The following is a 16,426-nucleotide window of genomic DNA, read 5'->3' on the forward strand; positions in this document are numbered from 1 at the left end:
GGGGACCTAGAGGGGATGTCCTTGCTAATTTACAGAGGAATTTCCACATGTCTTCTACTGGCAGACCAGGGTGGAAGAAGCTCTATAAACAATCACAACGAACAGTCACAGAAAGACAATGGGAAGGGATGTGATGAAGAGAGGGGCCAATGCTATAGGGCTTCCAGAAGGAGCCTTTCACCTCCTGCCAGGGACTGAGAGACAGCCCAGAGGGCTGCACGAAGGAGGTGGCATTTGAACTGTTGCTCACATTGTATGGCATGTATTTGTGCATACCTGTCTCTCTTCATTGGGCTGTGACATCATTAATAATACAGTTACGTAACTTTATGAGCACTAACCACACTCTAGACATCGTGTGTGTGTGTGTGTGTGTGTGTGTTGTTTTTGTTGTTAAGATACATTACCATATTGAATCCTCACAATTCTATGAGCTAGGAGCTATCCCATTATCCCCATTTACTGATGAGGACAAGGCTCTGAGGGTTCAAAAAGCATGTTCAAAGCCACACAGCTGTCAAAACTTGTAGTCACGCTTGAAAACTAAAACTAAAAGTAAAATAAAATGAATATAATATGAATATAACTAGCAACAACAACAAAAAGTGGTCAAGACTCAGCCTAGCTATTTTTTTTTTTTTTGCCCAGGCTGAATGAAGTGGTGCAATCTCGGCTCACTGCAACCTCCACCCCCCGGATTCAAGGGATTCAGCCTCCCGAGTAGGTAGCTGGGATTACAGGCGCCTACCACCATGCCACTAATTTTTGTATTTTTAGTAGAGACGGGGTTTCGCCATGTTGGCCAGGCTAGTCTCTTAACTCCTGACCTCAGGTGATCCACCCACCTCGGCCTCCCAAAGTGCTAAGATTACAGGTGTGAGCCTAGCTCTGGCCTCAGCCTAGCTCTTTCTGACTTCACAAAGAATCTTCTTCTGGTGTATGGAGGCAGGCGTTGTGTCCAGTTTACCACTGCATGCCTGGTTTTCACTGTAAATTCATTCGTTATCTTCCTGTGAGTTTGGTGAGCAAGAGCCCCGCTGGGAGCCCCAGCTCCACAGCCTCTGGAGGCCCTGGCTGCACTGAGGCCTTGATCCACGATGCCAAAGGCCATTTCTGGACAGAAAGCTCCGAAGGCCTCCAGCCTTTGCTGTCTAGGAACTTCATCTCCCCTTCAACTTCAATAATTATTGGCGCTGGGATTTTTCCAGCAGGCCAGCAGGATTGATGTTTGGGTGCTAACGTAGTATTCAAGGCCCTAATAGTTGGGCTCCTGTCACTCTGTAGGAGGAGCTCAGTGGCATAAATTTGGCAGGAAGAAAGGGAAGGCGACTAGAGCCTATAATCCCAGCTAGCTACTCAGGAGGCTAAATTGTTTTAATCCGAGGACAGAGGTTGCAGTGAGCCGAGATTGCACCACTTCACTCCAGCTTGGGCAAAAAAAAAAAAAAAAAAAAAAAAAAAAAAAAAAAAAAAAAAAAGCCAGCTAGGCTGAGTCCTGACTTTTGTTTTACTTGACTTAGAATTTGGTCTGCATAGCAAGTCCACTGTTTATGATTTGGCTGCAGGTTTAGGGGGTGCCAGGAGATGATCTGGGGTGGAGAGCTGGAGCCCTCCCTACTACCCCCTCAGTATCAATCTGGCCTGCTCTGCAGGGCAAAGGCAGGCAGAGAGGGAAATGGTTTCTGAGCCTTCCTGACACAGGAAGGTCGCCTCTCCTCTGAGGCCTGAGTGGCAAGGAAGGGGCTGTCAGAGACCGGAAGAGGCCTGTTTGTCTCCCAGCTACCTGAGGTCGTATGTGTATGGTGTTGTGAGCTAGGCAGCTCTTCCTCTTAGAAACAGAAAGTGAGGCTTGTGTTGAAATTCTGGGAGTGAGCTGCTGTTGCCTCTAAATAGAGCAGGGCTTAGAGAGGACACAACTTATCCCCAGGTGATACAATACACCCGGGATGGATATGAGTCATCCCAAACACCTATATCACACCCGAGTTCAATATACTCAGATTTATGTATTACTTAGGGACAGGGTCTTGCTCTGTCGCTCAGGCTGGAGTACAGTGGTGTGATCATAGCTCACTGTAACTTTGAACTCTGCTCAAGCAATCCTCCCGCCTTAGACTCCCAAGTGGCTAGGACTACAGACACGCACCACCATGCTTGGCTAATTTATTTTATTTATTTATTAATTTTGAGACAGAGTCTCGCTTTGTCGCCCAGGCTGGAGTATAGTGGCATGATCTCAGCTCACTGCAAGCTCTGCCTCCCGGGTTCACGCCATTCTCCTGCCTCAGCCTCTCTAGTAGCTGGGACTACAGGCGCCCGCCACCACGCCTGGTTTTTTTTGTATTTTTAGTAGAGATGGGGTTTCACCATGTTAGCCAGGATGGTCTCGATCTCCTAATCTCATGATCTGCCTGCCTCGGCCTCCCAGAGTGCTGGGATTACAGGCGTGAGCCACTGCGCCTGGCCCTCATTTTTTTATTTTTATTTTTCTAGAGACAGGGTCTCATTATCTTGTCCAGACTGGTCTCAAACTCCTAGACCTAAGCAATCCTCCCACCTCAGCCTCCCAAGGTGTTGGGATTACAGGTATGAGCCACCGTGCCAGGCCTATGCTGACACTTAGAAAGACCCAGGTAGGGGAGAATTACTCTCCTCATTCGACTGATGACAAAACAGAGGCTCAGAGAAGTTAAGCCAAGTGCCTGGAATTTTCCAGTTTCAAGGGGCAGCGTCAGTGTTTGAACCTAGACTCCCTTCCACTTCCCAACCATGACCGAGAGTGAAGTCCACCCTCCCAGGATCCACTGGCCCCAGGGAAAAAAGTAGGGGTGGGAGGTAACTTGATCTTAATCAAGAGGCTGGATAGGGACAGGGTGGGGCCAGAAATAAGGAAAAGCCAGGTTTTTCAGTTGCAGGCTTGACAGGAATGTGGAGCCACAGGAACCAAGACAAGTTGCTGCTTCCCCTAGCCCTCTTCCCTCGGGAAAATCTCAGGAACTTGCTGATCAGGCTTTGGACCTTTCCCTTGCCTCCCTCTCAGCCTCTTCTTGTTGCCCTTCCCCCCACACTGGAGGCTGGCTCCTGACCCGAGCCACAGCGCACTCCAGCCTATATCCAGTCTGCAGGGCAGGCTGGGGGTGGGGACGGGAGGCCACTGTTGGCAAGAGCCAGCACAGGCACAGCCACGGCTTTCCCTGGCTAAAGGCTGGGCTGGAGAGCACATCCATTCATCAATTCATCTGCGCCACTACATTCCAGACAGGATTTAAAGCACACTCCAGCCTTATTCCCATACTGATATTGTTGCGTTCAATCCTTATTCACTTACTTCCTCTTGCATTCACCATTCATTCAACAGAATCACTTTACCGAAAGGGTCATTGCTCCCAAGCGCTGCCTCTTTCCTCCAGTGCTCACAGAGCTCCTGGCCCATTTAGATCCTTAGGATGTCATCCAGAATTCTAGAACACAGGGCTGCAGCCCCCAAACAGCAGCTGGTCCCACTGCCTCATTTAGAAGATGAAGCCATCAGGAGCCACCTATGGTCAAGGCCATCTTAGGAGGAAAAGCGCCCCACGCCCCCATCTTGGGCTCACAATCCAGCATAGAAGGATGCAGAGAGGGGGACTGTGTGGAAATAAGTGTGCCAAGCAAAGGCCAGGCGCAGTGGCTCACGCTTGTAATCCCAGCGCTTCGGGAGGCCAAGGCAGGCAGATCACCTGAGGTCAGGAATTCGAGACCAGCCTGGCCAACATGGTGAAACCCCATCTCTACTGAAAATACAAAAATTAGCCAGGCATGGTGGCAGGTGCCTGTAATCTCAGCTACTCGGGAGGCTCAGGCAGGAGAATCGTTTGAACCTGGGAGGTGGATGTTGCAGTGAACTGAGATCATGCCATTGCACTCCAGCCTGGGCAACAAGAGCAAAACTCCGTCTCAAAAAAAAAAAAAAAAAAAAAAAAAAAAAAGAGGTGTGCCAAGCCCACCAGGGGCTTGTCTGAGGAGGAACCAGCTCTAGCCCTGGCGGCCTGGAGACCAGAGTTCCATCCCCAGCTGTTCATTGCCTCTGCCCAAATTGTTAGGCCCTGGGCACCTCCAACTGGATGTCCCACAGGCTCCTCAAACTCCTGTTCCCTATCCACTTGCACTTACCTCCTCCAGTCCCAGACCTGCTCCAGCCACCAATCCCATCTCAGACAGCCCGAGAACTGGGCATCTCGCTTTCCTAGACTCCACATCCACTCAGTTGCCATATCCAAGTCCTATCCTCTGCAATCTCCCAATCTCTCCAATTCTCCCCTCATGCCTGCTACCGCCACGGTGCGTGGGGCCCAGTTCCTCCGTGGCTGGCTGCTCTAGACAAGTGCCTTGACCTCTGTGAATGGGCCTCCACACTGTCTACATGGGCCCTGTCTTTGGTCCTTGGAGCAGTTAAGAGAGCCCCAGGCGGGAGTCTGCAGGTTTCCAGTCCCAGCTCCATCACGAAGTAGCCGGGCTCTTCCACACATGACCTGCCTCAGTAATCTATGGCTCTATGGCTTTGGAGGCCAAAGTCATGGGCAGCTAATAATGGCCTCCTTCCCCTTACCACACACTCTAAGCCAGGTGTTTTAGTAAGGCCCTCCTCCCCTCATCACACACTACTGCCAGATGCTAAGAACTTTACATAATTTGGTGCACAGAACAATTCTGAGGCAGGCGCGAATCCCATTTTAGAGATGAGAAAGGTGAGGCACTGAAAACTACGTTAACTTTGCTCAGCTGATATGTGGCAGTCAGGACTCAGACCTAGGTCCAAGGAAGTCCAAGCCCACGTACTTTCCTCTGCCCCCTTCTCTTGCTGGTGGAGAAACTTCTGGAAACTGGTACCACCCAGAGCTCCCCATTCCCCGATAACAAAGCCCTTGGTCTCCTTAGCATGGGTGGGGGGAATCATGAACCTGGTTCTTCTGCTCTGATGGAATAAAAATCCTGAGCTGGCCACAGCTGATGAATGCTGTGCATTCCGCGAGTGGTGCCAGGCAGAGTCCAGCTGTGCCTGACCCCTCACAGGGGTTGCTGGCTGCCTGGCCCTGCTGCCGAGCCTGGACCAAGCTGCTGGGAGATGGCCCCAAGCCAGGCTCTCATACACACTGGGTCTGTGTGACCCAGAGCTCCTGCAATGGCCTCACAGCAAGAAGAGTGCCAAGAGCTGTGTCAGACAACACACTTGGACCTGGCCTAATTGTAACGATAGAGAACTACGACACGAACTATGACACTCTGGCATTGAATTCAAAACACGTTAACCCAGGGGGCTGCCCAGTGGAGTCGGAGTTCCTTCAAGCCACCATCGCCAAACGTCAGGGCATGGTGGACAAAGAATGAGACATTCTTCAGGAGGAATCAACACACAGCAACCTCCCTGTACCAAGGAACCATGTGGTAGCCAGGGAGTGGGAGGGTAAGGAGCCCTGGCTGGCACCGGGCCACTCATTCGGTTCCAACAAGGCAACAGATGAAGGACGGCTTGGAAAGCTACCAAGAGCTCTAGAAATGTTTGGACTTATAACTAGAGGCTGCTTTTTAAAAATTCCTTTGGGGCCGGACGCGGTAGCTCACGTCTGTAATCCCAGCACTTTGGGAGGCCGAGACGGGCAGATCACGAGGTCAGGAGATCGAGACCATCCTGGCTAACACTGTGAAACCCCGTCTCTACTAAAAATACAAATAATTAGCCGGGAGCGGTGGCGGGCACCTGTAGTCTCAGCTACACGGGAGGCTGAGACAGGAGAATGGCGTGAACCCGGGGGGCGGAGCTTGTAGTGAGTGGAGATCACGCCACTGCCCTCCAGCCTGGGCGACACAGCGAGACTCCGTCTCAAAAAAAAAAAAAAAAATTCTTTTGGGCGCGGGCACAGAGGCTCATGCCTGTAATCCCAGCACTTCGGAAGGCCAAGGTGGGTGGACTGCTTAAGCTCAGTTCAAGACCAGCCTGAGCAACATGGCAAAACACCATCTATACAAACAAAACTATAAAAAATTAGCTGGGCGTGGTGGTGTGCGCCTGTGGTCCCAGTTAATTTGGAGGCTGAGACAGGAGGATCACTTGAGCCCAGGAGGCAGAGGTTGCATTGCCGTGAGCCAAGTTTGTGCCACTGCACTCCAGTCTGGGTAACAGAGTGAGACTCTTGTCTCAAAAAAAAAAAAAAAAAAAAAAAAAAATAGCCCGGGTGCGGTGGTTCACACCTGTAATCCCAGCACTTTCGGAGGCCAAGTCGGGCGGATCACAAGGTTAGATCAAGACCATCCTGGCTAACATGGTGAAACCCTGTCTCTACTAAAAATACAAAAAATCAGCTGGGCATGGTGGCGCCTGTAGTCCCAGCTACTTAGGAGGCTGAGGCAGGAGAATGGCGTGAACCTGGGAGGCAGAGCTTGCAGTGAGCCGAGATCGTGCCACTGCACTCCAGCCTCTGCCACAGAGCGAGACTCCGTCTCAAAAAAAAAAAAAAAAAAAAAAAAGACCTTCTTCCAAATAAGGTCATGCTGGCTTGGCACAGTGGCTAACACCCGTAATACCAGCACTTTGGGAGGGTGAGGCAGGCAGATCACCTGAGGTCAGGAGTTTGAGACTAGCCTGGCCAACATCACAAAACCTCATCTCTACTAAAACTACAAACATTAGTCAGGCGTGGTGGCATGCACCTGTAGTCCCAGCTACTTGGGAGGCGAGGAAAGAGAACCGCTTGAACCCTGGAGGTGGAGGTTGCCGTGAGCCGAGATCACACCATTGCACTCCAGCCTGGGCAACAAGAGCAAAACTCGGTCTCAAAAAAAATAAATAAAAATAAAAATACAGTCCGGGCGCGGTGGCTCAAGCCTGTAATCCCAGCACTTTGGGAGGCCGAGACGGGCGGATCACAAGGTCAGGAGATCAAGACCATCCTGGCTAACATGGTGAAACCCCGTCTCTACTAAAAAATATAAAAAAAAAAACTAGCCGGGCGAGGTGGCGGGCGCTTGTAGTCCCAGCTACTCGGGAGGCTGAGGCAGGAGAATGGCGTAAACCCGGGAGGCGGAGCTTGCAGTGAGCTGAGATCCAGCCACGACACTCCAGCCTGGGCGACAGAGCGAGACTCCGTCTCAAAAAAAAAAAAAAAAATACAAAAAATTAGCCAGGCATAGTGATATACAACTACTCAGGAGGCTGAGGCAGAATTGCTTGAACCTGGGAGGCAGACGTTGCAGTGAACAGAGATCGTGCCACTGCACACCAGCCAAACAAATAAGGTCATGCTGATGGCATCCAGGGCTTAGGATATGGACATATCTTCTTGGGAACCACCATTCAGTTCCCAATAATAATTATCAAATCAATAGGGAAAAAGAACATACTGAAAAGCTTATGAATTCCAAGTGTGGGGAAATAGTAACTGAACATCCATTATAGGCCAGGCACTGCACTGGGCACTCAAATAGCATTCTCATTTATTCCTCACCACTGCCCAGTGAGCCAGGTTCTGCTAACCTTATTTTATATACAAGGATCCAGGCAGAGATGTGAGGCAACTTGCAAGCAGAGGCTTCCAGTCCAAGTACCCACTACAGGGTGACAGGTATAGCACGAACACTGTGGGTAGGTGGGAAACGATTTAGCTCAGCTCCAGCACCTGCCTAATGTGACCTTGATCAAGTCACTAACTACCGTGGGGTTCATTTCCTCATCAATAACATGAGGAACTACTACTAAACCTGAGTTGCAAAGTGTAAGAATGTATATGGATCCCTCATTGCATAGTTCCTGGCAGTAGGAAGTGTACAATAGTTTCTTTTCAGGACCCAACACTGCCACAAATATGTCATGAAAATTACAGATCATTTAAATTTCCTAGGATTTTGTGAGGCACAAACAAAATACTGAATGTGAAAATGTCCTGTAAACTGAAATATTGTTTTATGAACAAGAGGGATTTAAGAATTCAATTTGGCCGGGCGCAGTGGCTCAAGCCTGTAATCCCAGCACTTTGGGAGGCCGAGATGGGCGGATCACGAGGTCAGGAGATCGAGACCATCCTGGCTAACATGGTGAAACCCCGTCTCTACTAAAAAATACAAAAAACTAGCCGGGCGAGGTGGCGGGCGCCTGTAGTCCCAGCTACTCGGGAGGCTGAGGCAGGAGAATGGCATAAACCCAGGAGGCAGAGCTTGCAGTGAGCTGAGATCCAGCCACTGCATTCCAGCCTGGGCGACAGAGCGCAACTCTGTCTCAAAAAAAAAAAAAAAAAAAAAAAAAAAAAAAAAAAAAAAGAATTCAATTTAGGGCCAGGCGTGGTGGCTCACGCCTGTAATCCCAGCACTTTCAGAGGCTGAGACGGGTGGATCACAAGGTCAGGAGATCAACACCATCCTGGCTAACATGGTGAAACCCCATTTCTACTAAAAAACACAAAAAATTAGCCGGGCATGGTGGCAGGTGACTGTAGTCCCAGCTACTCAGGAGGCTGAGGCAGAATGGCGGGAACCCGGGAGGTGGAACTTGCAGTGAGCCGACATTGTGCCACTGCACTCCAGCATGGGCAACACAGCGAGACTCCATCTAAAAAAAGAAATAGAACTCAATTTAGGTGGGGCATGGTGGCCCATGCCCGTAATCCTGTCATCCTAGCACTTTGGGAGGCCAAGGCAGGCAAATCACTTGAGGCCAGGAGTTTCAGACCAGCTTGGCCAACATGGTAAAACCCATCTCTACTGAAAATACAAAAATTAGCTGAGTGTGGTGGCGCACGCCTGTAATCCCAGCTACTTAGAAGACTGAGGCAGAATTGCTTGAACCTGGGAGGCGAGGCACAGGATGCAGCGAGCTGAGATCACACTACTGCACTCCAGCCTGGGAGACAGAGTGAGACTCCGTCTCAAAAGCATAAAATAAAAATAATTCAATTTAAACACTAACAACTGGTGTATCCTGAAAGCATCAGGACACATGGGAAATGATGTATTACTGCCATAACCCACAAATTCTCCTACAATAATGAGTCGACAAATCTGGCTCCAAAGATCCTTTACTGAGATCCATGTGAAACACTTCGGTCCTTAACTTGTTAACTGAGTTGACAGGCTGATGGCTGATCTAGGTAAAGGTTTCATGGTAGCAAAAACACTTCCTGCCTATAATATATCAAAGCAGGTTCCTGAATAATGTGTGTGAATGTTGTCAAGGTCTCTGTCCCATCTTCTTCAGGGTTCGATTAAGCTAGAAGAGAAAGAAAAGCAAAGTTATACACGGGGATTTCCCCAACCCCTTTCCTATGGTGTGTATGATCACTAGGTCAGATTCCCAGCTGCCCCTCTGAAGCCAAGAAAGGAAGTCTCTGATGTGGGTGTCCATTATGAGTATGCAAAGCCGTGACATTCATATGGCTCTGCACAGTTCATGCAGCTTGTTCTTTTTTTTTTTTTTTTGAGACGGAGTCTTGCTCTGCCACCCAGGCTGGAGTGTAGTGGCCGGATCTCAGCTCACTGCAAGCTCCGCCTCCCGGGTTTACGCCATTCTCCTGCCTCAGCCTCCCGAGTAGCTGGGACTACAGGCGCCTGCCTCGTCGCCCGGCTAGTTTTTTTTTTTTTTGTATTTTTAAGTGGAGACAGGGTATTTTAAGTGGAGACACCGTATTAGCCAGGATGGTCTCGATCTCCTGACCTCGTGATCCGCCCGTCTCGGCCTCCCAAAGTGCTGGGATTACAGGCTTGAGCCACCGCGCCCGGCCGCAGCTTGTTCTTTTACCTGCCCTTCACACTCAACAAACCCATACCCAATACTGCTATTTCCATCTGACAGAAAAAGGATTCAGAGTGGCCAGATGTTTCAAGGTTTCTAGTTCAGTTAGGGGAAGAATCAGCAGCTTTCTCCTTTCACAAGGAACAGGATCCTTGTTAGAAGACAGCCCTAGCCTACCACGCTGACAGATGTGATCTAAACAGCCAGAAAGTAAAAAGAGCAGCAGGGCTGTTAGGATCCTGCAGGAAGAGCCTGACCTCTGCTGGAGAACTCAAAGCACCAGGACACAGTAGCCCCAGCAATGGTCATAAAGAGAGACCCACACCCTTACAGTGTTTGACCTGACCCACAAGATCTCTCCTAGGGCAAGACAAGGAATGCACCAAGTATGTCAAAACAGAGCTTCCTGTCCTCCAGCCTGCAGGAACTAGCCAGACCTGTCTAAGTTGGAAAACAATGCCAAATGAGGAGGGATGGGCAAGAGCAGGCAGTGAATCCACCCATATTAGGAAATACCAGGGAGGGAGAGGAGCGCTGGCCACCCGCAGAGGAAGATCTTGGAAAGAGATGCTCTGGAGAAAGCTGATGCAGCAATTCCTATAGGCCCAACCCCACTCCCCAAACCCCAAGCAGCCAGCCAGTCTAGCTTGAAAATTTAAAGGGCCAACCTCAGGCTTTCTTTTGCAGTGGCACGATCTCTGCTCACTGCAGCCTCCACCTCCCAAGTTCAAGTGATTCTCCCACCTCAGCCTTCTGCATAGATGGGATTACAGGCGTGCACCACCACACCCAGTTAATTTTTTATTTTTACTAGACACGAGGTTTCACCATATGACCAGGCTGGTCTTAAACTCCTAATCTCAAGTTCGGCCTCCCAAAATGCTGGGATTACAGGCATGAGCCACTGCACCCGGCCTCTTTTTCTTTTTTTTTTTTTTCTCTTGAGACAGGGTCTTGCTCTGTTGCCCAGGCTAGAGGGCAGTAGGCTTTCTTAATAACAGAAATGAAAAATTTTAAAAGGCCGGGCATGGTGGCTCACGCCTGTAATCCCAACACTTTGGGAAGCTAAGGCGGGCTGGATCACTTGAGGCCAGGAGCTAGAGACCAGCCTGGCCAACATGGTGAAACTTCGTCTCTACCAAAAATACAAAAATTAGCTGGGTGTGGTGGCACACGCCTGTAATTCCAGCTATGCGGGAGTCTGAGGCGGGAGACTAGCTTGAACCTGGGAGGCAGAGGTTGCAGTGAGCCAAGATCACACGACAGTGTAAGACTCCGTCTCAAAATAAAGAAAGAAATAAAAATTTAGGCCGGGCGCGGTGGCTCAAGCCTGTAATCCCAGCACTTTGGGAGGCCGAGACGGGCGGATCACGAGGTCAGGAGATCGAGACCATCCTGGCTAACATGGTGAAACCCCGTCTCTACTAAAAAATACAAAAAAAAAAAAAAAAGGCCGGGCGCGGTGGCTCAAGCCTGTAATCCCAGCACTTTGGGAGGCCGAGACGGGCGGATCACGAGGTCAGGAGATCGAGACCATCCTGGCTAACATGGTGAAACCCCGTCTCTACTAAAAAAAACACAAAAGCTAGCCGGGCGAGGTGGCTGGCGCCTGTAGTCCCAGCTACTCGGGAGGCTGAGGCAGGAGAATGGCGTAAACCCGGGAGGCGGAGCTTGCAGCGAGCTGAGATCCGGCCACTGTACTCCAGCCTGGGCGACAGAGCGAGACTCCGTCTCAAAAAACAAAAACAAAACAAAAAAAAAAAAAACTAGCCGGGCGACGTGGCGGCGCCTGTAGTCCCAGCTACTCAGGAGGCTGAGACAGGAGAATGGCGTGAACCCGGGAGGCGGAGCTTGTAGTGAGCTGAGATCTGGCCACAGCACTCCAGCCTGGGTGACAGAGCGAGACTCCGTCTCAAAAAAAAATAAATAAATAAATAAATAAATAAATAAATAAATAAATAAATAAAAACTTAAAAAATGTAAACTCTTGGCTGGGCGTGATGGCTCACGCCTGTAATCCCAGCACTTTGGGAGGCCAAGGCGGGTGGATCACAAGGTCAGGGGATTGAGACCATCCTGGCTAAAAGAGTGAAACCCTGTCTCTACTAAAAATGCAAAAAATTAGCTGGGCATGGTGGCGGATGCTTGTAGTCCCAGCTACTCGGTACTCAGGAGGCTGAGGCAGGAGAATGGTGTGAACCCAGGAGGCGGAGCTTGCAGTGAGCTGAGATCGCACCACTGCACTCCAGCCTGGGCGACAGAGTGAGACTGTCTCAAAATAATAAATAAAAGACAAAAATAAAAGTCTAGGCCGGGCGCGGTGGCTCAAGCCTGTAATCCCAGCACTTTGGGAGGCCGAGACGGGTGGATCACGAGGTCAGGAGATCGAGACCATCCTGGCTAACACGGTGACACCCCGTCTCTGCTAACAAATACAAAAATCTAGCCGGGCGAAGTGGCGGGCGCCTGTAGTCCCAGCTACTCGGGAGGCTGAGGCAGGAGAATGGCGTGAACCTGGGAGGCGGAGCTTGCAGTGAGCTGAGATCCGGCCACTGCACTCCAGTCCCGGCGACAGAGCGAGACTCCGCCTCAAAAAAAAAAAAAAAAAGAATGTTCTTAGGTCTTAACCTAGAAGATGTAGAAAATTTTAAAGTAAAACGGTGTTCAAAATATTTTCAGCTAAAAACAAAATTTGAAGATTGGACGAATTTGCAATTTTATCAACAGTGTAGGAGCGTAAACTTCTTTTTTTGAAATGGAGTCTCTGTTGCCAAGGCTGGAGTGCAGTAACACAATCTTGGCTCACTGCAATCTCTGCCTCCCGGGTTCAGGTGATTCTCCTGCCTCAGCCTGCCAAGTAGCTGGGATTACAGGTGCCCACCACTACGCCCAGCTAATTTTTGTATTTTTAGTGGAGATGGGGTTTCACCATGTTGGTCAGGCTGGTCTCGAGCTCCCAGCCTCCCAAAGCACTGGGATTACAGGCCTGAGTCACCATGCCCGGCCAGCATAAACATCTTTATTCCTAAAATAAAAAAGACTAGGCCGGGCGTGGTGGCTCACACCTGTAAATCCCAGCACTTTGGGAGGCCGAGGCGGGTGGATCACAAGGTCAGGGGATTGAGACCATCCTGGCTAAAAGGGTGAAACCCTGTCTCTACTAAAAATGCAAAAAATTAGCTGGGCATGGTGGCGGGTACCTGTACTCCCAGCTACTCGGTACTTGGGAGGGTGAAGCAGGAAAATGGTGTGAACCCAGGAGGTGGAGCTTGAGATCGCACCACTGCACTCCAGCCTGAGCGACAGAGCTCCGTCTCAAAAAAAACAAAAAAAATGTAAACTCTCGATTCAGTTCCTAAGCCCTGTCCTGAGCCAACAAAAACCCCTCTTCTCTCAGATCTCTCACCTCCTCAAATTTGTGGATCTGACGGATGAAGAAATCCCCATAACGCCTGGCGACCTTGGTGTCCGCGATGTGGATCATGTCCTGTGGAGGAAAGCAGAGTCAGGGAAGAGGAGGAGTCAGGTGGAGGAGCAGGGCCATCTAACCCAGGAGCCACCATGGACTTGTAAGTGACAATGATAGTGTTAGACGTAAAGGTGGGGAAAAGACCACTGGAAAAACACCACCAGTTAACAGTAAGTCACTCTTTCTAGAGAGTTTTTCTTTCTTCCCCTGCCCCCCCCCCCCCTTTTTTTTTTGAGATGGAGTTTTGCTCTTGTCGCCCAGGCTGGAAGTTCAATGGCACGATCTCAGCTCACTGCAACCTCTGCCTACAGGGTTCAAGCAATTCTCCTGCCTCAGCTTCCCGAGTAACTGGGATTAGAGGTGCCCGCCATCTTGTCTGGCTAATTTTTGTATTTTTAGTAGAGATGAGGTTTCACCATGTTGGTCAGGCTGGTCTCGAACTCCTGACCTCAGGTGACCTACTCGCCTTAGCTTCCCAAAGTGCTGGGATTACAGGCTTGAGCCACCGCGCCCGGCCTATATCTATTTTTTAATCAATTCATTTGCACTTTTATTTTCTAGACTTTTTTTTTTTTTTTTTTTTTTGAGACGGAGTCTCGCTCTGTCTCCTGGGCTGGAGTGCAGTGGCCGGATCTCAGCTCACTGCAAGCTCCGCCTCCCAGGTTCACGCCATTCTCCTGCCTCAGCCTCCCGAGTAGCTGGGACTACAGGCGCCCGCCACTTCGCCCGGCTAGATTTTTGTATTTGTTAGCAGAGACGGGGTGTCACCGTGTTAGCCAGGATGGTCTCGATCTCCTGACCTCGTGATCCACCCGTCTCGGCCTCCCAAAGTGCTGGGATTACAGGCTTGAGCCACCGCGCCCGGCCTAGACTTTTATTTTTGTCTTTTATTTATTATTTTGAGACAGTCTCACTCTGTCGCCCAGGCTGGAGTGCAGTGGTGCGATCTCAGCTCACTGCAAGCTCCGCCTCCTGGGTTCACACCATTCTCCTGCCTCAGCCTCCTGAGTACCGAGTAGCTGGGACTACAAGCATCCGCCACCATGCCCAGCTAATTTTTTGCATTTTTAGTAGAGACAGGGTTTCACTCTTTTAGCCAGGATGGTCTCAATCCCCTGACCTTGTGATCCACCCGCCTCGGCCTCCCAAAGTGCTGGGATTTACAGGTGTGAGCCACCACGCCCGGCCTAGTCTTTTTTATTTTAGGAATAAAGATGTTTATGCTGGCCGGGCATGGTGACTCAGGCCTGTAATCCCAGTGCTTTGGGAGGCTGGGAGCTCGAGACCAGCCTGACCAACATGGTGAAACCCCATCTCCACTAAAAATACAAAAATTAGCTGGGCGTAGTGGTGGGCACCTGTAATCCCAGCTACTTGGCAGGCTGAGGCAGGAGAATCACCTGAACCCGGGAGGCAGAGATTGCAGTGAGCCAAGATTGTGTTACTGCACTCCAGCCTTGGCAACAGAGACTCCATTTCAAAAAAAGAAGTTTACGCTCCTACACTGTTGATAAAATTGCAAATTCGTCCAATCTTCAAATTTTGTTTTTAGCTGAAAATATTTTGAACACCGTTTTACTTTAAAATTTTCTACATCTTCTAGGTTAAGACCTAAGAACATTCTTTTTTTTTTTTTTTTTTGAGGCGGAGTCTCGCTCTGTCGCCGGGACTGGAGTGCAGTGGCCGGATCTCAGCTCACTGCAAGCTCCGCCTCCCGGGTTTACGCCATTCTCCTGCCTCAGCCTCCCGAGGAGCTGGGACTACAGGCGCCCGCCACCTCGCCCGGCTAGTTTATTTTTTTTAGTAGAGATGGGGTTTCACCGTGTTAGCCAGGATGGTCTCGATCTCCTGACCTCGTGATCCGCCCGTCTCGGCCTCCCAAAGTGCTGGGATTACAGGCTTGAGCCACCGCGCCCGGCAAAACATTCTAAATCTCTGATAGGGTTTCTTTCAAGAATGAAGAGTCAAAAAAGGGGAAAAAAAAAAGAAGCACTTTGCCAAAGACGAACCTGAACCAGCAACAGAGGAATAACAATAAAACATGCAATTAAATAATAACCAAATGGCCAATTCTTAGGAGAAATGTTTTGTTAAACCACCCAGATTAGTTGAGAATAGCTAGGTTGGTAATTAAGAGGTGACAGAAGGATGCAGGAGGCTACTATAATTGCCAAAGAATGTATATATGTCAGGTATTGAGAAAAAACTAGGCCAGGCATGTTGGCTCACGCCTGTAATCCCAGCACTTTGGGAGGCAGAGGTGGGCAGACGACCTGAACCCAGGAGTTCGTATTTGAGACCAGGCTGGGCAACATGGTAAAAAACTCCATCTCTACAAAAAATACAAAAATTAGTCAGATGTGGCCGGGCACGGTGGCTCAAGCCTGTAATCCCAGCACTTTGGGAGGCCGAGACAGGCGGATCACGAGGTCAGGAGATCGAGACCATCCTGGCTAACACGGTGAAAACCCATCTCTACTAAAAAATACAAAGAACTAGCCGGGCGACGTGGCGGGCGCCTATAGTCCCAGCTACTCCGGAGGCTGAGGCAGGAGAAGGGCGTGAACCTCGGAAGCGGAGCTTGCGGTGAGCTGAGATCCGGCCACTGCACTCCAGCCTGGGTGATAGTGAGACTCCGTCTCAAAAAAAATAAAATAAAATAAAAAATAAAATAAAATGAGCCAGATGTGGTGGTGCAGTCCTGTAGTCCCAGCTACTTGGGAGGCTGAGGTAGGAAGATCACCTGAGCCCCCAGGAGTTGAAGCTGCAGTGAGCTGTGATTTTTTTTTTTTTTTTTTGAGACCGAGTCTCGCCCTGTCGCCCGGGCTGGAGTGCAGTGGCCAGACCTCAGCTCACTGCAAGCTCCGCCTCCTGGGTTTACGCCATTCTCCTGCCTCAGCCTCCCGAGGAGCTGGGACTACAGGCGCCTGCCACCTCGCCCGGCTAGTTTTTTTTATTTTTTTTAGTAGAGACGGGGTTTCACCGTGTTAGCCAGGATGGTCTCGATCTCCTGACCTCGTGATCCGCCCGTCTCAGCCTCCCAAAGTGCTGGGATTACAGGCTTGAGCCACCGCGCCCGGCCTTGAGCTGTGATTTTTGCCACTGCACTCCAGCCTGGACAACTGGAAGAGTAAGATGCTATCTCCAAAAAAAAAAAAAAAAAAAGAAAGAAAAAAAAAGAAAAAAATAACAGGCTTGAC

At 50.0% G+C, this 16,426-nt stretch overlaps 1 protein-coding gene across 2 annotated transcripts in view; it reads right to left on the bottom strand.

Moving 5' to 3' along the window:
• Window positions 1–9,026: 9,026 nt before the first annotated feature.
• EIF3L (eukaryotic translation initiation factor 3 subunit L) overlaps window positions 9,027–16,426 on the bottom strand; it is a 48,520-nt gene continuing 41,120 nt past the window's right edge. For both annotated transcript variants that reach the window (XM_010389218.2, XM_030915628.1), the window contains 2 exons: window positions 13,164–13,244; window positions 9,027–9,235 (listed from right to left, as the gene is read on the bottom strand). In XM_010389218.2, the coding sequence (XP_010387520.1) occupies window positions 9,197–9,235; window positions 13,164–13,244 (120 nt within the window). In that variant the 3' untranslated portion in view covers window positions 9,027–9,196. The remainder of the gene's footprint in view (window positions 9,236–13,163; window positions 13,245–16,426) is intronic.

This window comes from Rhinopithecus roxellana, chromosome 13, assembly GCF_007565055.1.
Source record: "Rhinopithecus roxellana isolate Shanxi Qingling chromosome 13, ASM756505v1, whole genome shotgun sequence".
Taxonomy (NCBI): Eukaryota; Metazoa; Chordata; class Mammalia; order Primates; family Cercopithecidae; genus Rhinopithecus; species Rhinopithecus roxellana.